Below are 26,686 nucleotides of genomic sequence, written 5' to 3'. Positions count from 1 at the left end.
GGATGAGACTAGTATCACTGCATCCTTCGCCAGGGTTCTGTTGACATTACAGAGCACAAGAATGAAGATTGTGTGGTTTGTGATGATCTTACCTGGGCTGATCTAAAGTCTGATGCCTTTGTTGGACTTTGGAACAGGGTCATAACGGATAGAAAATCCTTGTTATAGTAGCTTTTTCAATCTGGATATTGGAAATCCATCATTATTATTAAACAAAAAGCAAGTGGCTCTTCTTTAGTTCTGCCTTCCTTTCCCCTCTTCCTTCTCTGCCACCCAGCTGATGTCTCCTTCTGGCCTGCCTTTTTCTAAATAAAAACATCTGTTCCAAGTGCTTCTTTCCCAGTTGGCTTGCATTTATTCAGGCTTCCTCCCTATGATTTATTTTCTGTTAATTTGCTAACAAAAATGCCAGCCAAAGAAAGCAATCGTTAAAAAAAGTGCCAGCTCCAGCCACAGCTTTCTCAATCCTGGGCTCATTTGCTTTCAAGTCACTTCAAGCAGGAACAAGACTGAAGCCTGGACTAAGTTTTGGTTTTGAATCTTTCTATTGTTTGCTGGGTGTGGTTTATATTTTCCCCTATGCTCTGTTTTTGTTTTTTTACAAGTAAATAATCAAATGATGTATTTATGGGTAATAGGTAAATCACTCCGGACAAATCACTTAGGCCTACATCTTCAAAAGTGACCTCAGATTTTGAATGTCTCAGCATTTTCCTTTTGGCACCCCTTCCCCCACCATGAATGAGTGTGGTTTCCCAGAACTGTGAGGAGGGACAGCAGGGAAAGGAAGTCTAGTGGTCTGCGTGATAGTGGGGAGGTGCTGCTGGAAGGCTGACAACACTATTAGGACAGAATTAAGGTGGTGTGTGGGGTGGGGTGTTTGTGCGAAGGGTTAGGTTTGTCTCTGGGTGGAAGAGTAGAAGATACATAGTGTTAGGTGGCTCAACTTTCATTTCCTTGCTTGTAGGTTTTGTGTTAGGTATGCATGTAGGTAACGGGGCCTTAACTGATACACAACGTGTTTTTGTGTGGAAATAGAATTTGATAGCAGAGATATAATTCTCTATTCTTTTTATAGGGTGGCTCAGAGTATGTCTTCTGTGATTTGCAACAAACTGCTTTTTGGTGCAGCTCCCATGGCATGTTCTGGTGCAACTTACAATACTGGCTTTGCTCAATGTTTCCCGTGAATAGTGTGTCCTCTGCACTTACTCCAAGAAAGTGAATTAGACGTCATGTGGTTATGCAGTACAATAGATCTGTAGCAGTAGTGGAGACACTGTTGTTACAGGCAAGTCCTATAGCACTTAATAGGCACAAACCCAACAGGGCTGCATAGAAATTACCGTGAAAACCTACAGAAGTTAATGATCTACTTTCTGTTGGTGGTGCTAACTACTTTACAACAGGGATATATTTCTCCATTAATTAAATCCTGTACGAATATTGAAAAAACCAGTAGGAAAGTTCTTATTTCTATTAAATTTTGTAGGAGTTTTCCAGCAAGGATGTAATGATTTCCATATGAAAGCAAAGTTCTAATTCAATAAGCTTGTACTGGCAAGCTCTCTTTTTTTCCAATGTTTTCAGTTTTGTGTTTTCTAATAGAAAATTTGTGCATTGGAGCCAGAAGGTCGAGTGAAAATGGATTTGGTCCTGATAAAAGCAGATGCCCTTCTTCGCTGTATCAGCGAGGAGGAAAAGCATGAGATACTAGCCAAACTGAAAGACATTAAAGCCATGTGGGAAGAAACAGCCATCTACATTACTCACTGCCACAGGTAGGACACATGCTGTTTCCACAAAGACTGTATTTGATATATTGGGTCAGACTGTGGCTTGTCTAATTCTCTCAGACAATGCCGCCTTACTCCCTGCTCTAACTACCTGTACTGTGTGGGAGACAGAGGAGCCTTCACTGGGGTCCCATGCATATGTTGGAAAGGAACAGAGAGTAGGTGGAACCTTGGCTCTACATCTACCCACAATACGCCAGTCCAGTGACCTGAGAAATAATCTTTGCCAGGCACAGGGCTAGCACAGGGTACTTCTTCCTGCAGCCAGGGGCAGCTGGGAAGTGGATTGTGACACTCTGAAGTCAATGAAGCTAGGCTGATTTACCCTGTCTGAGAATCTGATTCTTTTTTACCAACATTTTTTAAAGCATCTTGAACTTCCCTCCCTCTCCACTGGTCCTGGGAGAACCTCGTGTATCTTGTTTCTCACTTTCCCCAACAGCCGTATCGAATGGGTGTGGCTGCACTGGAGTGAATACTTGAAAGCCCAGGATGAGTTTTACGTCTGGATTCATAACATGAAGGTTACCTTGGAGCCTGACATAGAACTGCAGCTCGGTTTAAAGGAGAAGCAATGGCAGCTGAGCCACTCCCAGGTTCTGCTGAATGATGTCCTAAATCAGTCAGTCTTGCTGGAAAGGCTGCTGGAGGAAGCTGCTTCCTTGTTTAACAGGATAGGTGACCCGAGTGTCGATGAGGATGTCCAGAAGAAGATGAAGGTGGAATATGAAGAAATAAAGACAGAAGCTCAGGTAAAATGCAACTATAAAAGAGAGGAGGGTTTAGGCTCACCAGTTACTATCCTGTATTATTTACTGTTAGTGTTTCTGATATGAGAGCAAGGAGTTCCCCAGTATGGTTCATGGGAAAAGAATGTATCTATAGTGCACAGAAGGTTTGAGTGTTCTTAACAGGGCAAGATTAATACAAGCAATCCCAAAGCAAATGCTTCCCTGCCCTTTGGTAAATCAAAGATCTCAGAGTGATCTTGATGCAAAGTAATCCATCCAAGGAGATGAGGGAGCATCCCAACTCTGCACCCTCATTTGAAGCTATAACACAAATCCCCAAATCAAGACTCACACACCATAATCTCAGAGTTGGCAAGCAATTAATGCTTTTCTGACACAAAGACTAGGCAGCCAACGCTAATAGCTAAAAGATTTTCAATAGATGCTCATTCATTTTCCAGCCTGCACCTGCCCTCAATCCCAGAGGTACAGTGGTCATTAGACAGGAGGATGGTCAACATTATAATTCAACTTTTCATGTCTGTGACTCACTTTGATAGTTGGTTTGGGTGAAGGTTTGAGATGAGACAAAAAGAAAAGGAGTACTTGTGGCACAAGTACTCCTTTTCTTTTTGCGAATACAGACTAACACGGCTGTTACTCTGAAACCTGAGATGAGACAATACCCTTCATTTCCACAGCCGGTGGGAAGGATCTGGCTATGGGACAAGGATTTGCCTTTAGTGGGTAGGAGAGTCTTACATGTAGGGATGCTCAAGATTCTAGAGTAATGAGAGTAGATCAAGGACATATCTAGGGTATATCCAGCCACCTGAACAGTAGCCTTTGTACATCAGTGGCTTTGGATTTGCCTTAGGGAAGAACGGCCATTCCAGTGTCTGGTAACTGACTAATCCAAACAATTGGAGTTAATAAAACTGAACTCCATTACATGGGCTCTGTCATCTGCCTGCACAACCATGACACCTGCTCTTCTTTCCCACTTCTCCACCCAGGCCAAGGATTGGGTGGTCATGGTGATTGGTGGACACTCTCATCCCAAGAGGTCATCATCCAAGGGGATCATGGAGTCTCATTGGAGGGGCTATGTGGGGAAGTTTGTGGTTCTATGGGAAACAGAAGCTTTGAGTCTCCAGGGCTAGAATCTTTCATGAGGATGAACTTGAGTTACTTTTTCATTTAAAATATTTAAAAAATTATAACCCCCCATTCTGTGCCTGCAGCTGCTGCAGTCACACTTTCTAGCCATAAATACATCTAAAGAAACATTTAATCAAAGTCAGGTTGCAGAGTAAATCCATTCGTTAAAAACACCCTTTTTTGCTCCTGGCAATTCAACTCTTGGGATTATAAATTTCACCAGATTCCCAATTTAAATGTTTAGTGACTTCCCTCTAAACAAGGGTTTGTCCTTGATCCATGAACAGCTAGTATTTGTGTTGTGCAGTTTGATATTTGGACTAGCCAGTTCCCTCAAACAAATTATCTGAATACAGAGAGCCTGAGTCAGATCTCTTAGGCTAGTGTGACACCAGCGTAGATTTACACTGATTGTTGCTGCTGAGAGATCAGAATCAGGCCCACTGTATTTAGATAAAATACATGCTGATGTCTCCAGCTAACTGAGGCTCTAGAAAAGGCAGTTGAAGCAGCTACAAATGCCACCTTGCACCAAAAGACAAAGTGAAACAATCCAGTTGAAAAACCTCTGGAGGCTGCGGGTAGAGGGGTGGTGGAAAAACGTTAGTTTTTGTGATTGAAATAAATGGGGGACTCATTGGCTAATTCCAAGGTTAGAGGCAGCTTGGGAGTCTTGCCAGGAAGTGAATAATGGTAGCTGAAGGAACCTTTGCTACCTCTCACAGTGGGAGGGAGGACTGAATGAAAGAGATCCAGTAATCTGGGTTGTCTCAGCCCCTCTCATGATGGGGGGCTAGGCTTCATGTAAATTGCAAATGACAGCTGAATTCCCAAGCTGGCTACAGGAGACAGCTTGCTGGTACTTGTAAATTTCACTAGTACTCAAGAAGCTTTTTTAGATCTGGTGCAGTTGTCAGTTTCTGTCACAGGCTGAGCAAGTGAATTTCATTTCTCAAATGGTTTAACTGTGATATTACTTCTCCAGTGAGTTAACATATTTTCTTGCTGCCACTGAGTATCCTTACACTCCCAAATTAAAAATTATATTCACCAGAATTTTTTTTAATTACAGTTGTTGTAACATTTTTACACACAGCAGCCAATTCTCTCCCCTACTCCATATGTCTCTCCCCTTCTCCCCCCAAAAGAGTTATTAGTACTAGCCAAGAATGTCGTCTAAATATAAATAACCACTGAGACATCCTGTCTTCCTTGTATAGCAGGAACAGTAGTGATGTATGAGTATGTGCTGAAACTTCAATCTAGGCTGGTGCAAAACACAAAAATTTTGATTCACGTTGGTTCTCTTAAATTAAACCTACAGGTTCTTGGCTCAGTCTTTCATTCTACTCTCAGACAATCCCATGTGAGTTAGAGGGAGAGAGTGGCAGAGGGTGGCTTCAAATCATTTTTGGCGCCCCCGCAGTTCTGGGCTGCTTCAGGGGCTGAAACAACCTCTAGCGAAATTTAGGCAGCCCTAAGTTATGGCATCCTGTGCAGAGCTCCCTGTGGCTTGCAGCGCAAGCCAGAATGGCCATGGTAGCATGTTGTACAGCTCTGTCCCAATACATTCTCTTCTGTCTCCAGCCCCACAACTGCCCTCACACACCTCCTGTACCAATGCTTGCAGGAAGCCAACAGAGGCCCAACAGAGTCCCTGCACCAGGAGCATTCTCCCCCAGTTGCTTGCTGGCTACTTACAGCCCCTGTTTGTTGCTGGAGTGGCAGATACACTGCACACTAAACCTGGGCTCTGACTCAGGTTTGAGCCCAAGCCCCACTTCTGTCCACACGCACATCAGTCTGACTCGAGTCAGCAAATGCTCAAGACCCGGGTCCTAGGGTCCCGCTAGGGGAGTGGGTCAAAGCCTGATTCCTGCTGTGATCCAAGTCCAAGCCCTGTCATTTTGCATTGCGGACCCAGGTCAGGCTGCAGACCTGAGTCAGAAGGTCTGCGTAGTGCTATATGGATGAGTTAGCACAGCTCTGAGACATGGGTCCAGCAATTGTAAAGCAAGGTTTACAATACAGTGTGAACACTCAAACTCTGATTTGGAAACACCACATCTACAAGCCTGGGTCCCACAGACCTGGGCTTAGTGTGCAGTGTAGACATACCCATAGAGGCCAGAGAATGGGGCAGACCTTCATGCTTTCTCTCTTGGGTAACGGTGCACTAAAAGCATGTCCTGAATATGAAACCAAAAACCTGCATATATTCTTCACAATGTCATCTCTTAGTATTCCTCATCTTGCAGCCTGCTTGGGATCTGTTATTTTCTTGTCAGTACAAATATTCCTCCCTATGCCACATCTTGGCTGGTAGATGTTCTCTGATTATTCAAGTGCTTCTGCAGAAGGCAAGAGTTAATGCTCCTTTTGTGTGGCTTCTCAGTGAAAAGAATAATGAGTAGCCTGACAGAGCAAATGGCAGCATCTTTCTCTTCATTAAAAGTTGCACTCGGAGGTAGCCCCGTCTAGCAGTCTGGCAGGTTTTCAGCCTGCCCTTGGTTAGCTTTTCATATGATAGCTTAGCACAGTGTTGTGTCTGTTCAAATGTGTGTCATTTATCACATGACATGATGGATCGTAACATTTTCAGCAGTAATTTCCAAGCCTTGGACTGCTTCATTTTGGTTGAACAGCTTGTTCCAGACAGAGGTTAAGCTACTTCTCAATTTAAGCTGTGCATCTCCTCCTTAATCAACCTTTGTAGTTTTACTGTAAGATGCTGGAGTACATTTTCACCATAATTCTGTTTATCAATCAGATTTGAATCCTGCCGCTTGGGAGTTTTTACAGTTTGCACTTCCTGCCCTGGTGTATTTATGTCTTCATTTCACTTTCTCTGCCAAATCCTCAGCTAGTGCAAATCAGAATAACCCCAGCAAAGTCCACTGAGCTATACAGATGGACACCAGCCAGGGATCTGCCCCACTATGTGCAAGGCTTGATTTGAGGTCTATGATCCCTCACGCTAGTCTAGGCCAGGCCCAGATCACACGCTTCCCTACGCAGCTCCCTAGCCTGCAGGATCAGAAATGCACCCTGAAATTTAAAGGACAGACTCCCATTTCAACAGAGTTTTCAATACTCCATGTAACTGAGATCAGAATTTTGCCTTCTGACTGCAAAGACTGTCACGGTGGGGCAGATTCTCCAGTGTGGTGTAGCTGCTTTGTATTGTACCACTGTCACAGTCTGGCCCTAAAGCAAGGGGGACTGGCCCTGGAGGATTATCCCAGCACAAGGGTGATCCTCTGGTGGCTGGAGCTGACATATGGGCTCATGCATTTCTCTGCTTCCGTGCTGCTGGCATGGCTGAAGGAGAGGTGACATGGCCAGAATGCTCCTATATCATGGTGTCTTCAGACTGCTGGGGCTGTTTGCAGAGGACACAAGATAGAGGAGTCCTCAGACTATTCCAGCTTGATGCAGGGGTCTGCACGGAGCAGCCCCAGGGTCAGGGGAGAGCAGATGGGAGCTTTGAGTCACTTTTCCCCTTAGACCAGTGACCTGGCCTCTGTGTAGATCCACCAGATCCCAGGATCCAGGCCTGTCTCTGGCCCCTGCATAGGGGCACAAGATGTGTGCAGAGGGATGTCTCCTTGCACCCTGTCCCTAGTTTGTGCAGAGCCAAACACTGCCAGGCCCTATATATTGTGCCAATGAAAGCAAAGTCTTTGGAGGTTACCATAGATGCTAAAAATATTGCAGAGTTTCTAATGCTGCAAATATAGTCGTTTCTTTACATCTTGTTTAAATGGCAAATGCTGTGAAATAATTTACATGCCCCAGGCATGATCAGACAGAGTAATCCTGTACTTTTTGCCAGCATGGAGGCTGTCACCGTAGCTTGTAGGCTGGCCCCATATATTGTCTGTGTTTCAAAGCAAAGTTGGGAAAGGATAATACCGCTTTTTAATGAAAAATATGAAGCTTTGGAAAGGGGAGGCGAGGCAAGACACTGACCTCACAGGACCTTGCCATCTTCTGTTCTCTGAATAAACGTTGAGATGCTACAGCACAGCCAAGAATGGGAGAAAGCTTTACATATTTTTGTCCTCATACTGGAGATGAGGTATGAATTCCTGAAAAGGTTGAGTGACATGGGGGTGAAAGGAAATGGACTCTGTTTTCCTAGTTAAAAATGCAACCTATGAAGAGACAGATAAGCTCTGGCCTCACTGTTTTGGACGTTTCTTGTTACAGTGCAGAGTTAAATTGCTTGAAAAGATAACGAAGGAACATGAGCAATACAAGACCAATGTCGACCAATTTCAATCGTGGCTGAATGGCGTGACTGAAAGATTGAACAGCTGCATCGGAGAAACAACAAAGTTGCCAGCAGACAATGGGCTAAAGACATTGCAGGTTCTTTATGATGCAGTTCTAGTAGGGGAGGGAGAGCGCTGCTAAGAAATGCATTCTCCTCATCTGAATCCCTTCTTGTGTATATTCCCCAAATCATACAAGTATTTAACAGAATAGTGTATTCATAAGATCCATGTGGCTCTGAAAGTATGCTATGGGCCTAGAATTCAAGCACTGCAAGTTCAAATTTGGCTCAGGGCAGAAATCTGGAGGAGGGGGGGAGAGGCATATTGTCTTTATCAAAGGGGGATATTTAAAAGAGAGGTGTTTAAAACAAATTCTGGTGAAATGGCTAAAGAAGGGGTCCTGAATCAGGAGTTGTCTAGGTCTGCCACTTTCTGTGAGGTCATTAACACACCATTGACAACTCTCCCAATTTTATCATGAGTCTCATGCTATTGACATTTTTCTTAAAGCTCCAGTTCCTGGAGTCATGTGATTACACGAGAATCTGAGCTTTTATTAAAAAAAGAAATGTAAGTTTCTAGCCTTCCTGGTTAAAGAGAGAAGCATATAAACATGATCTGAATGTAGCGCAGAGGCTCAAGGGCCAGAAGACAAATAAAAACAACCCTGACCTTTATTATTTTTAAAAATCTAATGATTTAAGCCAATCTCATGATTTTGGATGGGCCTGACTTGTGATTTTTGAATGCTTGGGGTTGGTGACACTGCTAACGGCACAATTTTTCACAAGTGGTCTCCAATTTTGGGTGCCTTAGTTTGGGCTACTAAACTTTAGACACCTCTGTGGCCTGAGTATCTGTGATGCCAAGTGCATGTGGCTCCTGTTGACTTCCACTGGCACTGTGGGTGCTGAACACTTTTGAAAATCAGACCCAACAGTTTTAAAAGATTCCTCTAGTTCTTGGGAAGCCATGCTCCTGCTGTTATGGTATCTAAATCATAAGGCTACAAATTGCAAATAAGTATATCAAATCTGGCAGCTGGCCACTTCATAAGTGACATGCCTTGAAACAACAATTGGAGAAGAAAATAAATACACAGATAAAAGTATATATTATCAGGTGTCATTTCCCCACCCCCTGCACTCCACCCCACTGTTCTTTCCACTTAATCCTTTCTGATTTCCTTCTTTCTTCAGAACATTGCCAAAGATGTTAAGCGTGGTGAAAAGAAATGGAAATGCCTGGAGGTTCAGTCTACAGGGGTGATCCAGAACACCTCCCCCCTGGGAGCTGGGAAGATGAAGGATGAGTTGGAGGAGTTGAGGAAAGCCCTGGAGAAGTTGAAACTAATATGTGGTGAGGAAGAGGAGAGAATACATAAGATCCTTAAGTCAGAAAGTGCCTTTCAGTCCCAAGCCAGACAGTTGGAAGCAGAGGTCCAGGAATTCAGAAAGATGCTACAAAGACTAGGAAATGACCTGGAGTCAGAGGAGAAGCCGAAGAGTGAAGAGGAATTAGTAGCTCTGTGGAGAAAATACATCGTAAGTTGTTGTATTTTGTATGCCTAAAAGCAAGCTGTGAGAAGTGTAGTAAACACATTTGACAAAATCGAAGGTACATGACCACCCTTGATCATACAAATATTAGTCATGTGACAATGTACTTCAGGAAAGTGCTCCGATATTATGGGGCTGAGGACGGTAGAAGAATGTATGTAGAATCAAATAAGGGAAAATGTGAATGGGGAGAAAAGAACCAACAATTTTAGTCTCTGCCTCACACTATCTGTTCTCTGTTTCTCCTTAGGTATAGCAAATAATGTTTGTTGTTCCTGCTCATATGGGGTTGTGTCTTTCTCTCCAATTAGTCCCATTAAAATAAAGGGCGTACTGGTGGGTTTGTGCACACACACTTATAATTTCAGGTTTCTGGTTGTAGAAATCCCACGTTAAAAAAATCAAACTTCTCTAAACATGAGATGGCATAAGAAGAGGGTCTTTTGCAGATAGAGTATTTAAAATCACATGTCATTAACTTCCTGTTAACAGCTGTAACATTTATGCATCTGTCATCATTTTTATTACTTTTATTATAATCCAAAACTGCCTAGTTATATGTCGTATTCAGCAAGTGCTGTGCAAAGAGTAGGGCAAAAGTAGTTGCAAACTTTATTCACTTAAGCCAAACTGTGTTTCAATCCAGCTGTGTACCTACCCCTTTGTTCCCTTTTCCATGCACAGCCGTATAACCAGATTGTGGAAAAGCTGCTATTAGCACAGATAGGTTTGATTGTAATTGTACCAGAAGTGCTGCTCGCCTTAGGTCGCCCAATCAGGAAATAGAAATTAAGCCATGTGCATAGGTGCTGGAATTTAGGGTGCGGGGTGTGCTGCAGCACTCCCTGGATTGAAGTAGTTTCCATCATATACAGTGTTTACAGTTTGGTTCAGTGGCTCTCAGTACCCCCACTATAAAAATTGTTCCAGCACCCCTGGCCGTGTGACTTTGTTGACCAGTCACACCGTTTAATTAGTGAATTCTGCATATAAAATACTCACAGAGCACTTGCTGTGAACGGTTTACAAAACACCCATAGGCACAAAGGTGTTTTTAAAAATTAGTCACCTAACTATAACAAACAACCTGGACATTTATGAAAATCCTGATCATTTCACGGACAGTTTGAGAACAGAAAAAGGGCCAAATCTGACACACAAATGGCTTGTGGCAAATAGTTTGACCATCTCTAGATTCAGCATAGTCTATATATTTCATGTTCCAGGTTTTGTGCTCATGATGCAAAGTGATCATTATTTTTATGATTAAGGCAGCAAGAGCAGCGCTTGCAGCAGAAGAGCCAAAGGCTGAGAGACTGAAGGCTCAGCTTAAGGAATTGTTCCGGTTTTCACAGAATATACAACCGCTCTCTGACGGTGTTGTAGCTGCAATACGGGAATATCAAAGGTATTTATCCACGGGGAATGTGGGTAGGGCGGGCTAGCATTTTGACATAAAACTTCACTGGGGACTGAATGGCTCCAAGGATCAGCAAGGGCCTGTGGAGAAAGGGCAAGATACAGACTGACCTTAGGTGGCAGAGTCACAAAGGGTTTGGGGGTTTTTCTTTTGTTTTGTTTTTTTTACTGATGATAGCCACATCCCACATTTCAGTTAACCTTGCTGCCTTGGGACCAGTTCCTGGAACCTTGCTGAGAAGCTTTGACTCACAGGAGAAGTCCCAGAGGAGCTGAACTCCCATTTAGACACCAAAATAAATGGCCAGATTTTCAGAAGAGCTTAGCCCATTGGGCATTGGCCTCTTTTGGTATTGCAGCTGGAAGTGTCGCAACAGGAGCTGCTGGGTGGCTGAATACTTCCATAAATCTGGCCCTAGTTCTGAGTGCTGGAAAATCTCTTTCTTAGGGCCCAAGCCTGCTTCCAGTGAGGTGAGCAGGAGTTTTGCCTCTGACCTCAATGGGAGCAAGATCAGGCATTTACATGTTAAAAATAGCAAAGGAAACTGATCTTTGTGGTTTCTCTGATGTAGTGGGAAGGTTTGACTGTCTGGACAGTATATTCTGAGCCTCCATAATGGTTTGGAACACAGATTCCTTATCTCCTGCTCTTGGATCCCTCTCATGCTGTACTAGGTATAGTCTGGATGAAATATTTGGTTTGACTGCTTGTTTTAACATTGTAGAATCAGTATTTTTATTTTTTGCTTGCTTTTCTTGCTCAACTAAAAATCGGACTGGGAACTGTTGTTGTAAACGGTTCGGCTGAACTACTGCAGAGTGCACATGGCCTTTTTCTGGGAGGTTTGTTTTGATGAATCATTCCCCTCCCAGTTATCTGGCAGGGCTTATTCCACCTTCTCCTTACTACGTATCTCCTGTTTCCTGCTTCCATTTTCGGGCTGGAAACATTTCAAATCTAGCCTCTCCCTGTGCTTTAGCACTTCCGCTTCCAGGCTGTCTGGAATCAGAAAGTTCAGAGGCTGCAGTTAGCAAACTTCAAGAAAGGATCAGTCTGGGAAGGGGAGAAGAAGGTCAGTTTATTTTTATTGTATCTAAACTGGTTTTCCTATCCCTAGAGCAGACTGTGCTGGCAAATGGAAAAAGACTGGAGAAATAAAATTGATGCAGAAAAGCAAGCAATTCAAATTTTAAAAATGAAACAAACTGGGATTTATTTTCCAATGAAGAACAACTATAGGAGACTTAAACTTGCCTCTGATCAGAAATCAGTGGCTGTTCAATAAGTTGCCAGCTTTTCCCCAAAACTCCTGCTTCTTTGCAAGGCGTGGCAAAGTCACAGGCTGCTGCTGGCAGAGTCTGTAGAGTGGATGGCAAAGGAAGTAATAACAGAGATTTCCGTCTGAGGATTTCAGGGCCCTCAGGAAGCTAAGCTCATTGCAAACACCCCTGTGACATGTAGGTAACTAGTATTATCTCCATTTCACAGAGGGGGAAGCAGATGCTGAAAAGTGAAATTAGCCAAGATTGCGTTGGAAGTCTGTGGCATAACTAGGAGTTGAACTCTTGATTCCCATTCCTGTGTCTTAACAGGACAATATTTCCTTTTATGCATAAACTTTATACTGCAAGCTGCTCCTGACTTCAGGATCCAACAGGATGGAAGGTCAGGAAAGCACAGGGAAGTAGGAGGTAGCTGTAGGGGGTCTGCCACTGGGAAGGGAACTGCGTAAGTTCCTCTCACGGCCCCACAGCATTTAGGACCAGCCTTCAGACGGGGAGCCTGGATATTTAAACCATATATTAGTTCAATGAGTGTTAGCTATTTCAGTTTATCCACTGATTTTACCTGGCACACACACATGATTCTAAAAAGTTTAAAAAATATAGCATTAAAAACCAGGAAAATTTATTTTTGTCCTCCTTTATTCTGGGCAATTTGGAGTTAACAACATTTATTTTTTGTGTGTAAAGATAAAAAAAAATTTTAAATGGACCAAAACTCCTTTTTCACCTTTTTATGGAAATGCTAAAGGGGGCTGCAGCTAAATGCTAGGTTTCTTAGATGTACGTGCATGGCTTGTTTCTACTATCCACCCGCCACGTTGTTCCTTTGATCTTACTTGGTGGATAATACTGAAGATAACAAATTGAACACAATGAGATTGTTTGGCATTGAAACTGTCAGGCCAGATTTCATCCCTGGTACGTCTCTACTGATTTCAGTGGAGTTGGAGCAGAGGTGAATGTGTCCCTCCATATCTAAGCAGGGTTTGTTGGATGTCTGACTGGCAGAAGCAGCTGCCTAGTGAAGGGTGGACAAAGCCAGGAGAAAACGGAGGTTCTTTGTGTTGGGTGGAGCAGGCACACGAGGATTGTGCTATTTTTGTCCCTCAGTGAATTGCACATTTAGCTTAAGATTTCACTTTAATCATTCTCGCCATTGTCTGCTTATTCTTGCAGGGCCAAGGGAAAGACATTTAAAATGAGCACTGGGACTGAAACTGAGCTTGGGCAGAGTTTTCAAAATCCACTGCGAGAGTTCCAGTTGTGGAAGCCATCAGCTCAGAGACTTCTGGACTCCACTGCTAATGTTGCTGAGCCCTCCCTGACACATGCTTTCTTACTTCAGATTGAGGTAGAGAGTTGCAGCTAAGTTAGGAAGCCAGTCTCTTGTTCGCACGGCACAAGCTGTACTGACACGTGCACGAATGCAGCTGTCTGTTGGAGACAACTGAGAATGTTTTCCAGTTCCTTTAGGAAATAACACACTGCTGAAACTCAGGCCCACATCTGCACTAATTGTAACAAAGTCACATCATTTTGAGCATTGTATTTAATGAGCTAGAGTTGCCAGTTGAGAAAGGAATGTTATATAAGAGCTAAGTGCCTTATTATTGCCTTTGGCAGTAACCCCACATCCATCTGGTAGGAAATCTGAGGACTCCATTAATACTTTTGTAATAATATAGTTTGGATATTAAGATACATAATTGCTGCATGCACCCATGAATTGAATAGTGATGGTGACGACTCCCTCGCCCCTTGGATCTCTGGAATAAATGTTTTTATAAACAGGGATCAAACTGAACCATAACCCTGATAAGACAGTTTCATGTCAGGCACTATGTAGCTCAGTAGTCTTCCTTCATGCAGATCAGCAAAGCAGCTGCAGAACCAGAGAAACGAAGCAGTCCGGTTTATATAAAAGAAATATTGGGAGCAGAATTTACACCTTCCTGATGCAGTTTGTGGTATAGCAGCCTGAGTCATCCATTATACCAGGACTCAAGTAGGCCCACAGAGCCCTACAGTGTTGCTCACAGCTTCCTAGACGACAGATCTCAGCAAGCAATGCTTCACCTTGATGCGAGCAGCCAGGCTTCATGCTGAGCCGTTGGGCCTCGTCTCCATATTTGGGATGAAGGTGACTGCAATTGGCTCCCTTTATGTAAAACAATGAGTGCTGCACTTGGGGTTCTGGCAAGTTGCTGATTTGGCTCTCAGCTTGGCACACTGTGGGTGCCTTGTGGTATAGCAGGTATGCTCAAGATACTGTTGTCCTACAGCCATGGCCTTGCTGTTTTTCTGTGCATTTGCCACCTGATCTGCTCATGTAGCCCTGGGTGTTACGAGAATAATTGTTCTCCTGTAGGAATGCCTGGCTGAGAGCTCCCAATTCAAGGAGCAGTTGATGATGTTACAGCTGAAGAAGGATTTGCTAAGCAGTATCTTTGGTGAGGAGAGAGCAAAGTCTCTCCTAGCAGAGGTAACCGATACGGCAAAGGAGAGAGAAATTCTACACAAAAGTCTGCTACAAAGGAAAAGCAGGCTGCAGGTTAGCAGTTAATATTCAGTTCACTCCAAGGCCTGTTTACTATTTAACATTGTGACAGAGCTCTATTCCTTGCCTCCGTGGGTCCCACATTTCCTGGCGGATTTCGCTCGCCTCAGAGGCTCACTGTGACCCTCCACATAACCCTTCTTTCTCTAGGGACAAGGGTCACAGTCTACTGAGCCATTTTCATCATAAGCCAGCAAGGGAGGTGAGGAGAAGTTATCCTTCCTTGCACAGTCTCTGTTGTCTCCCAGTCTCAGTGATTAATCAGGGGGTAAAGGTGGGGGGGAGGGAGGGGAGCCTGGGCCCACTCTATACTCCAGGCTCCAGCCCAGGGACCCTAATGGTATCAGCTATGGTAGCTGACCTTTTAGAAACATGACATGTACAATTCCCTGGGCTACTTCCCCCACAGCAGCCCTCACTTCCTCAAGCTCCACTTCACCCTTACCTAGGGTCTTCTTCCTTGTGCCTGATATGGTGTGTACTATTCAGCCTCTCCAACAGCACAACTTCCTTCCACAGCTCCTGACATGCACACCCACCTGACTGGCTGGGAGGCTTTTAACTAGTTTCAGCCAGCCCCTGATTGGCTTCAGGTGTCCCAATCAACCTAGCTTTCTCCCTGCCTTCTGGAAAGTTCTTAATTGGCCCCAGGTGTCTTAATTGACCTGGAGCAGCTTCCATTTCACTTAACCTGGCACCAGGGATTTGTTTAGCCTGGAGCTAATATATCTATCTCCCACTACTTTTCTATAGCCATCTGGCCTTGCCCAGTCACAATATCAATGCCAAAATTGTGATCAATCTTTTATTAATCCAGATTTGTATAAATAAATTCACTAATACTAACCAACTGTGTCTGATGCATTTTGTAGATTAATAGAAATGTGGATTATTGTGCAGGGCAGCTGCTTATTTGCTCATAGTGTCAAGTGGACACTGACAAAATAATATAACTGTAGTTATATCGAGTGCTCTTTTTTCCCTTTCTGCCTAGAGTTTGGTAACTCAACATAAAGACTTTGATGCAGGCTTTGTGCCTCTGCAGAAGAAGTTATCTGCTATCAGAGCCAAAGTAGATCTAGAGAATGAACCACAACCTGACCATTCAGGTAAAGAAAGACGACTCCAGAGACTACAGGTATGTTACAGTGATTGTTATCTATGCTACCTGCATGTTAATCACACTCACGTTGGCAGATGGCCTGACTGATTTATTTTCCTTCTAGGCAAAATGTATAATTTATTTATGTCAGAAGTACCGGGGGGCGAGGAGAAGCCCTTCTTTACTTGACTTGTCACACAAGTAATTATCTGATTCTAGAAAGATGTTTGTTCTATGATAAATTTATACAGCCTGGTTCTGATCTCACAGTGGTGAGAATCAGGGTTGGGAACTGGGATTTTTCCTGTAGTGCCAAGAGAAATGAGCAACACAGCTGGGTCAACCTAACTTTTTAGTGTAGACCTGGCCTCGGTGACAGCAAAATCAAGTCCTTAAATTGCTGCTATTTTGGTGCTGTTGCACCATTGTGATGCTTTAATTAGCCTACTAGCAGTAACCATGCTATCACTTGACTTCTTTGTAATCAGCTGCTAATGTATCAGAACGCCTGCTGGCTTCTTTTGTAAATTTTCAGTTCTGGGCATCAAAAGCTAAATTGCTTAAAATTAGTTATTTTTCTTTAATACATCTCATGCTGTCAAATGGACCCAACTGCAGAATCAATGTTCTGACCTGTCTTGTAGGCCAAATGATGTTCAGTACGTAAGTAGCCAATGTACAGTATTCCCTTTTCTCTACAGATGATCCAAGAAGAATTGGCAGAGTTTATAGTTCAAATGGAAGAGCTGCAGAATCTAGTTCACTCTAATCCCACAGATTTACCCCAGATGGGATTACCCCACAGAGATAAAATGAACCAGCTATCATCTGACTATCAGACACTGAAGATATCTCTGGAGGTAACTCATCATTTAGTGAAGAATTTAAAGTGGCAGCTGTGAAAATTATCCTTTCACGTTATCATAATGTCTGCTTTCAACCGCTGACATTTTCCGCAAGCGGAAGGCAGGGGCTGAGTTCTTATGGCCTTGATAAATCTTTAAACATTCCCCAGTTTTCTCTATTTTAATCTTCCTCCCCCTACATTGTGACCACCACCCTACCAACTGAGACTACACGTAGATGTAAATATTTTGGTTGTGGGAGCGGGGAATTTTTACCTATATAGTTATAGGGGTACAGCCCCTAGAGTGGATGCAGTTAAACCATACTGCTCTAAAGCACCTTTATGCCAGTATGTTTCCCTTTCTGTATGGGAATAGGTTATACCAGAATAAGAACCTTTATACCAATATAAATGTGTCCACGCTAGTGGGGGTTGTACGACTTTATACCAGTATAATTAAACAATACAACTTTTGTGTTCAGACAAGTCATGAGGAGTGGATAGACTCCCTTTTAGAGTCTATAAACACTACTCCTTGTTTGGTTTGGAAAGTCTCAATTGTGTAGTGTGAGGCTCCCCACTCCGGGGGGCTGAATCCATTGCCGAGTGTCCAGATCTTTTTGGCTTGGGCTCATGCAATGTTCTTGGGATTTGCTGCATCGGGCATTTAGTGCTGGGTCCTCTGGAAGGTTTATCACAAAGGCTTTTATAAGACCTAAAAGTTAACGAATCAAACCCACTGCAGTTACATCAAGGACTGATTTAACCTAAAGCGGGGGGTTCTCAATCTTTTTCTTGCTGAGGCCCACCTCAGCATGCTATAAAAACACCAGGGCCTGGCAAGGGAGGAGGGGGGAGCGCAGGGTTCCGGGGCGGAAGGGAGGGGTCACGGACCCTTGAGCATAGGCATAGTTTTACTTCTATTGGGGCGGGGGAAGCAAGGGCTGGCGGGACTCGAGCCAGCCACGCACAGCAAGGTCCAGGGACGGAGCGCCACCTCCACCCCCTGACTCACTCAGGAGGCCATCCAGCCTGTGTGGGCCGTGGGGGGATGCAACCAAAAAATATAACTCCAAGTGGGGACTCAGTTCAAAAAGTTTGAAAACTGCTCAGGGTGCAGGCAGGGGAGTAGCTCAGGGTGCAGGCAGGGGGTAGCTAGGGACTGTGTGCAAGCAGGGATTAGCTCAGGGTATGGGCAGGTGGTAGCTAGGGGCTGTGTGCGGGCAGCGGGGGTAGCTCAGAGTGGAGGCAGGAGGTAGTTGGGGGGTGTGTATAGGTTGGGGGGGGGCTCCCAGTGCGGCTTTGAGCTTCAGGGGTGGGTGCTGGGGCTCCTGGCTTCAGCGCCGCACCACTCCCAGCTGGGGTGGGGGAAGAGGGGCGGGGGGCGCCGGCTTCAGCCCCACACTGCTCCCAGCTGGGGGGCGGGGTCGGAAAGGGGCGCCGGCTTCAGTCCCGCACCCTCCCGGCGGCGGGGCAGGGTGGGGTGCCAGCTTTAGTCCCACACCATTCCCAGCTTCAGCACTGGGGCTCGGGGCATCGGGTTTCAGCTGCAGGACTCCACAGCCCCGTGAAAGGGCTCACAGACTGCCAGCAGGCCACAGATCCCCAGTTGAGAACTGCTGACCTAAAGTATTTTGTTGCTTGTAAAAACAGGGATAAAAATCTTCCCTCCCAAAACAAACTGAGCTCATGTAAAATTCTCTTGGTTTGCTATGTCACTAAAAAAATTATTCGTCATAAAATTTGACTCTAATATGCTAGGGAATTCTAGTTTTTAATCACAAATAGTAAACAAATATATCACTGAAATAGTATTTTTCCAGGTAAAAGTACCATATGGCAGATCTCTTTCTATTATATCTAGAGTGATTTCACATGCAAAGAGGGGAGGAGGAAGTACTTAGTTCAGATACGAAAATATAGGATTTTTCACTTTGAGTCATCTGTAAAGAGGGAAACTATTCTAACACATAATGCCCCACCATGTGGCTAAGCTCAGATCTGCAGGCACTTGTCGATATCCAGTTAGGAGGTGCATTCCATGTCATGGTACTAAACATCTAGGAGTTTCTGCCTTTCATCCGTATTATCATTTCATTTCTTTGTGTTTCTATAGCACTCGTCGCCATAGTCTCTCTAGCGAAACCTGCTGTCTCTTTGTGTTCTATCACTGTTGTGTTTTTGTCACTCCTGGTATTTTTAGATCATCCTGGCACGGACCGAGAAGCACATTCAGGAGCATTGGACGTTCAATAATAAACTGTCAGACCTTCAGGGGTGGATCACAATGACTGAACAGAAGTTGGAATCCTATCAGGATGCCAGGGGGGAAAGGAACACAGAGAGCAGAGTCGCAGACTTGGAGGTGAGGACCACATCTTGGCGTATGGTGTCATCATCCATTTGCTTTTGTGATCCATGCGGCAGGTAGATGTTCAGGGGAAGTGGTGTGTTCCCCTGGGCTCCATATCTATTTGCATTTGCCATGTAAACTGGAGGACAGAGGATTCCTACTGCCTAGCTGGACTGGTCTATGATGAGTGCATGATGATTTGTGGGTGGTTGGGGCAAAAGAAGCATCAAGCTTCTGTTGAAATGTCTGGGGCATCATTAAAGGAAAATCCAGTCTTGAAAGTGAATTCTTCTGGCAGGATGGTTTCTCCAGACACACAGCAGTGTAGCATTAAATGGTGTGTTACTCTATTGGTTTATCCTACGTTGCATTTTTTGTGCCAAAGGGAAAATGTCCCCGTTCCCACTGTTGCTCAGTTTTTCCTCGATGGAAGTACTTTGGGGTCAGATTCACTCATTCTGGTGGCTTACACTTCCTGTGCTAGCCTGGGCTGATTGGCCCTTGAGTGGGAAGCAGCAGCTTTAATTTCCACTGGGGGCTCCGGAGAAGCCCCACAGTGTTAGCCTGCATCAGGGACGTTCTAGCTACACCTCTTCCCTAATCCCATGCTACCCACTTCTTGGACTTTCCTGGATTCCTGCAGGAACCCCTCACAGATCCTGCTGCTGGGAACCCGTAACTTGTGTAGTGCCAAGAGAAACGAGCATAATCCTGGGCTGAACATAGCCCTTCATTTGATACAGGTATCATGCATTGTGGTAAAGCTTCAGAAATAGCAGCGACCCCTGAAAGTGACTGTGAGTGCTGTGAATTTCAGGGGCTGCTAGCTGAATTCCCGGATAAGGAGATCCAGCTGCACCTTGTTGGGGCTCATGGCCAGCTGGTGATTGAGAGTTCTTCTCCAGAGGGGGCAGCACATGTCCATACTGAAATGAACCAGCTGACAGAGTCATTGAGGTCACTCAAAAAAATGACAACCAGGTAAGTGTTCATATGTCTTTCCCTTGTCCCTTCGAGGGGAATTCTCTCTGCTGCTCTATAACCAGCCCTGCAAATGCTAAGCCTAAAGGAGTACTGAAAGTTAGGGGCTGTGCTTGATTCTCTTTTGCCTGCAGTGGAGTTACTTCTGATTTATGCTGGTGTAAGAAGGAGGAAACTCAGGCCAACTGTGTCTATGTCCTGCACAATACCTCGTCTGAGGCTTCAGCCAGGATATTGTGGTCTGTGAGCAGACACTCTACCTGGCAAATCTCCCTTAGGCCTGAGCCATTAGGAGCTTTGCAGTACTTGAGTCAGGAGATAAGGCTTTGAATGAGAGTGTTGCAGATGTGAACAGAGAGAAAAGTCTGGATCTTGGAGAGGTTATGGAGGAGGAAGGGGAGGCAAAACCTGGATATTGCCTGCATGTGTGGGGCTAGGGAGAGAGCAAAGTCAGAGGCACCTCTGGGTTTAGAGACCAGAGGGGCTGGGAGGGTGACATTGTTAGTGATGACAGAGAAGAGGACTTAGGTGGGGGGAGCTGAGATGCTCACCCAAGCACGGTGATAGCATGTCTAGGTTAGTTATCATGATCAGCCACCCCAAACTGAAGTCTCTACCTCCCTTGTATCCTTCAAGTATTAGTAGGAGATAATGAGACTCTTGAGCTGTGCCTCTTGCAGCCACAGCAAACCAGCTGTAATGGGGGTGACAGTTTCACACAGTTTTGTGTTGAAACCTCATTAGATTTCAGAGCATGGCTCCCAAGGATAAACAATTCAAATGAAAGCCATTCAGAAACAAGCCAAGTCAAACACACACACACAGAGCTCATTCTTTAATTAGGTCTTGCCAGCAGCTAAGTGTCACTTTGGAAGACATTCTTACCCTTACCATTACCAGATGCCTTGGCTGTTACCTGTCAAGGAATGCTGCTTAATTAGAGCCACACATTCCCTCTCCATCTCCGGTGTGAGCTCTTGGGTTACTTTACAAGTGGTTTGTCTGGATTACCAGGTGCTTGGGAGGAATTCTATGGCTCTCGTGATTTCTGTGGGTGTCCTGGATTTTGTTGAGAAATACACAAAGAATTAACAGGTTGCTCACCTGCTTCTGATGATGTTTTTTGTTTTTTTGTTTTTAGAGCACTCTCAATTATTTTCATTTTGGAATTTGTTTAGAACTGGTCCCCTCCCCCTGCCTTTTTTCCCCACAAGCATCAGGCTTCTCAGAGGTTCGATGTGTCCAAACTATGCAGTCCTGACCTCCTCCACCAACCACACATTAGCTCTCTCAAATGGCTCTCTCCAAATGAGACAAAAGTGCTTCTATCCATTAATGACAATTTCTGGTTTATTTTCCACTCAGCATAAAAAGATCTTTCACATTGTGCCTAACCTCACTTTAGCTCTGTGACGGGTTGGACCTCGCTTTCTGGGATGCCACCTGACGTACTGGGATTTCACTGAGCCTGCCCGCTCCAGTAGCCTCGGCTCCCTCTCCCTGTTTTGCTGAATTAGGCTTACCGGCCTCTGGCAACACGCACGCTCACACCAGCTGTAGAATCACAGACAGTCCGCAAACAGCACTCTCTGAGAAGACTCAGCTAGGAAATCACCCAGCACTCAAGTGCAGCTCCCCTCTGGAAAGTCTACCCAAAATAATATTGTCTTGCACTGTAGAGAGATCTATACAACGTAAGCTCATAAATTCGCCCCCTCCCTCAATGTGGAGGAAGATGTTCACAACTTCTTGCCCCGCCACCCCAGTTAGAAATTGCATGAACTGGGCTTAATAATAATAAAAAATAAGTTAATTAACTATAAAAAGCAGATTTTAAGTGATTATAAAGGATAGCAAACAGAACAAGGCAGATTACTAAACAAATAAAACAAAACACGCATACATACTAAGCTGAAGATCTTAAAGAGACTGGTTTCAAGAAATAATTTCTCACCCTAAATGTTGTTTTAGGTAAGTTGCAGACTTTCTATAGCTTAGAGTTCCGGTTATTTCTCTTTACAGACTAGACTCCTATCTTAGTCTGGACTCAGCCCTTGCCTTTCCTACCGCAGAGTTGCTTTGTCTCTTCAGGTACTTTCAGTCGTCTTTCTTCTTGGGCAGGAAGGCAATGGAAAAGTCTTGTTTGCCTTACCCCCCCCCAACCTTAAGTAAAATTTACATATAGCGGGAATCTTTTGTTTCCCAGTCTTGACCTCCCCGTCCTTTTAGTGGAAAATTACTAGAAGTCCAAGATGGTGTTTAGTACCAGGTGACAGGACCAATTGACCTAGTAGTGTCAGCCTCTCAGGAAGGAGAGAGATTAGTATCTTCAAAGTCTTATTGTTTCTTCCTAATGGCCCATCAAGGCTGATGGCCTGTTGTCTGGTGGGTGTCTCCCAAATACAAACACACAGTTGTAATTGTTACATAGTCTATATTCCTAACTTTAGATACAGAAATGATACATGCATACAAATTGGATAATCACATTCAGTAAATCATAACCTTTCCGATGATAACTTACAAGATCCATTTTGCATAAAATATATCTCAGTTATGCCATATCCATGTCATAAGCATATTTCCATAAAGAATATGGGGTGTAATGTCACAAGCTCCCTCCGGCTTTCACTCAGCTCTGACCTAGAACTCCAAGCTTGTCTCCCTGCATGTTCTCTCCCTCCCACCCAAACAGTCTTGGCTCTGCCAGTGCTACTTTCTAATACCCCCTTTGTTTCCTTCTCCTTTTTCTACCTTCATGCCTTCTTTCACACTTTTCCTCCCCTCCTCCACACGTAGAGTGCCTTTCCGGAACCCTTTAACCTGGCTACCACCACTTCCTCATTCAGACCCCACCTCTGCTGTGGCACCTCTGAGAATTAAGCTAATAAAAATTATATTAAGAAATCCATATTTAGCAAAACCACCGAGATGTATCTGTGATCCTTTCCCTACTGCTCCCCTTACTCCATTTTTGTTTATGACCATCACTACTTGTGTTATGTCCACACTGAGAATGGGCTCCCTTCAGGCCAGGGGCTGTGTAGTTATCTGTTTAAGTGCAGTTAGTGCACTGTCTGGCTGGGTGCTCAATAAATAAAATAACCCACCAATAACAATGAATAGCTTTCCTGCCCCTGTGCTTTCCTGTATCTGCAATGCCTCTTCTGCAGTGCAATCCCATCCCTCGATCCATTGTATTCCCCTGTTTTAAAGCACATTTCTTCTCTCATTGGCTTGATGATCTTCCCAGACGCAACAACCCTTTTGGCTTACTCTGAAGCCTCTAATAATAAACTAATTATCTTCAAGTCCTGCCTGCTACTGCTCCATAGAAAGGCTTGTTAAAATCTCTAACTACTGCTGACTCGCTAGGGAGCTCAGTGCAACCCACGCTTGATGTTCTGAGGCATTTCTTTCATTCATCATTTTTCAGGCTGTTGCATGTTCTTCTCTTGTCCAATCTTCTGTTGGCTGCTTCACCCCTCCCCTTAGCCCCCCCTCTTCTTTTAAAATGAGCTGTTCTGTTATTGGTATGTCTTCACTGCAGAGGTAACTCTAGTGGTCTTCACTTGAGTTATTTCTCTCATGTTCACCGAGCTCAAGTGAGAGCAGCTGCACTGCAAAATAACACTTGAGTTTCTGTGTCTGCACTGCACTCACTTGTGTGGCACTGAGACTTCTGAGGGCACGTCCCATGGTCATGCCATGAATTCTTTCGCTGTGCATTGTGAGAGAGAAGGCCGTAGCTATGCTGCTGTAGCAGCTGTGGTGTAGACACGGCCTTAGCATCTCTGTGCCTCATTCCCCAACTGTAAAATGGGGATAATAATCCCTACCTCCCAAGGATGCTGTGAGGCTAAATACATCATAGCTTGTGAGTCAGTCAGATATTCCCCTAATGGGAGCCATATAAGCAACTTAGTTAGAGCACTCTGCCTGCACCATGCTCGCAGTCCCATAGGCGTGGGAATGAGGGATATGTTTGGGAGCCAAATGCTGATCCCCGGTGGCATTTCATTATCTGCACTTTGCTAACTGGAGACCTTGACAATAAAATGACAGCATCATTGGGCATAGATTACGTATTCTAGCCATGTTAATTTTGTGAGCTTTCTGGATGTACATAAGTACAGCACTATATTAAATCTATAGGCAATACTGGCAGACCTTGATATTAACTGTTTAGAATGTTTTAGATTGGCAAAGCGTAGTTGTGCACCAAGAAACACTCCTGATATGGAGCCTTAGAGGAAAGGATACTTAAAGAGGCAGAGCCTAAAATTATAGATGGGCCTGAACCAAACCCCAACAGCCACGCGCTCCCAAACTGAGAAAGTTTGGATCCAGCTCAGGCCCGTCTCTGTGTGGTAGGGGAAAATGAGGAATGGAAGGGCTAAAGAGTTGCCAGCAACTTTTAAAAAAAATCACCCTCTTTTCCAAAAATATTGTACTGTTAGTCATTTTAGGTATTAACTGTAACTCAGACAATAGAGGGGGAAAGGTTTCTCATGTTGTTTAATAAATGTATTTTGACAGTGCTTTGTGTGTTGTTAATTTCACTTGTTCCCATGTGTAGTATTTCCACACTACAATAATGGAGAGAAAATATTTTTTAAATATGAAAATGAGGCTGTAAAACCCACAAAAGCTGGAATGGAAATTCAGGCTCAAGCACAGAACCTGAAATTACCTTTAACGTTCCTTTTTTAAAGAGCCTAGATTTCAAGTTGACAGTATCCCTTTCAGGGACTAGCCCACAGTCATGCAGGAAGTCTGCGGCAGACAGGAATAGCACCCAGATCAGCTGACTTCTGCTGTTGTGCCTTAACCGCAAGACCATCCTTCTCGTCAACTGTACTTTTCCAAGGGGCCACTTCTGGAGCTGGATCTTAATGTTTTGCAACATTCTAAGCAGAGCTAATATTCTTTCCTACCTATCTATACTAATCGTATTTATAGCAGCGTTCACTATAGTAGCTACTGCTGTTCAGATTTGCTGATCCTCGCTGAACATCGAACACAGTGCTGTGCATGCGTATGTGCCCGTATTCACGCAAAAATAACCTGCACCAACGTGTACAGTGTGGAGCTACATTTACATGATTAGGGTTACTGGTGATGCTCCAGTGATTCCTTGCTGCCAGGAAAGCCTCTTGGTACCCTAATCAGCTAGACATGACCCCAATAGAGTGCGGAGTCACCAGAACTGCTACACGGGACAGCAGTGGTTTGAGTCCCATGCTTTTTCATTTGCTTGAAGCACTGTAGAGACAAGGGGGCTCAAGATGGTACAAGGAGGGAGCACGTCAAGGAAATCAGCAGACAGGCTGAAGTATTAGATCCTATCAGTGGTGTTGCTTGTGCAGAGAAGAGTGTTGTTCTGATAACTTTCTTTAAAGAGCTACAAGTCAGTGCTAGCACTGAGTACTACTAATACTTTGTGACACGGCTGATTTGTTACTTGTTCTTACTTTATTAATAGTAAGGAAATAATTGTAATAATATTTTTAAGCATAGATATATTGGTTTGGTTCCCCACCCCTTCCCCCCATTCCATGGATGTATCAGTTGTCAGGTGCATCACTGCATTGATTTCTCTGATTTTGTATTTTCAAGCCTTCTCAGCAGCATGCAGCCAAATACAACAGTGGTTGATACGAGGAAGAGTATAACCATCGTGGGTAATACACGGACGACTGGGTTTGCCTTCGGCTCTTCAGAGGTAATTCTCAAGCGCTCCCAGGTGAGAGAAGCAATCTGTATCAGCGTTCCTTAATAACTTTACAAAGCCCATTTCCCCTGGGCTCTGTCTGATACCGTATGTAAAACTCTCCAATTTGCAAAGTCCAGCAAACATCTGAAATGTGGGGTTCAAGGCTCTGATCCTTACTGGGTCATTAGAAAGCACATCCGACATCTTCAATTTGGAAAGATTGATGTAGGAGCATAGCTTCATGACTCCCATACAAATCAGTGGAAGTCACTCAGCCAAACTCACATGTACTGTTTTGGATATGAAACAGTATGTGTTATAGTAGAGGCCCTTGTAAATAGTACCATTATGCCAGGCAGAGAGTTAGAAAAAAACACATGGAGCCTTCTGTGTTTTGCTAAATTCCTCATTCCACTGTCAAATTTTAGTAGCGCAAACCCAGGGCCAGATTCCCAGATGGTGTAAGTCCGCATAGCTCCAGTGCAGATGGTTTACACCAGCTGAGGACTTGGCCCGACATCTCCTTCCTGTGACCAGTTAATTATAACTTGAATCACAGATGGATGGTGCCTCCTCCTCCATTTCCAATTATTTTGTCCTTCTACATGCATAACTCCTATGAAAATCATAGGGGATTTTGTCTACATAAAAAATCCAGACCTAAAGTTCTTCCTTATATTGAGAGCCTGTGGGACTCAAGACTTCAGTGGAAGGTGAGGGTGCACAGCACCTCTCAGGAGGAACTCAGCACTTTGTAGAATTGGCCTCAGTTAAGATGAGACAGGAGAGACCAGACCTGGACCCTGGTGATGCCCCACTGGAGTCAATGGGAATTCAGCAGGAACATGATCAGGCTGTTGGTGACTGAGGGCAGTAATAATAATGTCTGTTTCCTTT

General features: G+C 44.3%; 1 protein-coding gene across 1 annotated transcript in view; it reads left to right on the top strand.

Moving 5' to 3' along the window:
• The window catches only part of SYNE3 (spectrin repeat containing nuclear envelope family member 3), an 82,301-nt gene that overhangs the window by 32,833 nt on the left and 22,782 nt on the right, over positions 1 to 26,686 (top strand). Inside the window, exons 4-15 of the mRNA XM_074956182.1 lie at positions 1,609 to 1,781; positions 2,239 to 2,548; positions 7,901 to 8,062; positions 9,168 to 9,512; positions 10,799 to 10,935; positions 13,410 to 13,584; positions 14,602 to 14,784; positions 15,785 to 15,928; positions 16,594 to 16,752; positions 18,943 to 19,104; positions 19,910 to 20,073; positions 25,693 to 25,819. Coding sequence (XP_074812283.1) covers positions 1,609 to 1,781; positions 2,239 to 2,548; positions 7,901 to 8,062; positions 9,168 to 9,512; positions 10,799 to 10,935; positions 13,410 to 13,584; positions 14,602 to 14,784; positions 15,785 to 15,928; positions 16,594 to 16,752; positions 18,943 to 19,104; positions 19,910 to 20,073; positions 25,693 to 25,819 — 2,241 coding nt within the window. The remainder of the gene's footprint in view (positions 1 to 1,608; positions 1,782 to 2,238; positions 2,549 to 7,900; positions 8,063 to 9,167; positions 9,513 to 10,798; positions 10,936 to 13,409; positions 13,585 to 14,601; positions 14,785 to 15,784; positions 15,929 to 16,593; positions 16,753 to 18,942; positions 19,105 to 19,909; positions 20,074 to 25,692; positions 25,820 to 26,686) is intronic.

This window comes from Natator depressus, chromosome 6, assembly GCF_965152275.1.
Source record: "Natator depressus isolate rNatDep1 chromosome 6, rNatDep2.hap1, whole genome shotgun sequence".
Lineage (NCBI taxonomy): Eukaryota > Metazoa > Chordata > Testudines > Cheloniidae > Natator > Natator depressus.
Note: the sequence above shows the minus strand (reverse complement) of the source record. Positions and strands in the feature narration are given on the sequence as shown.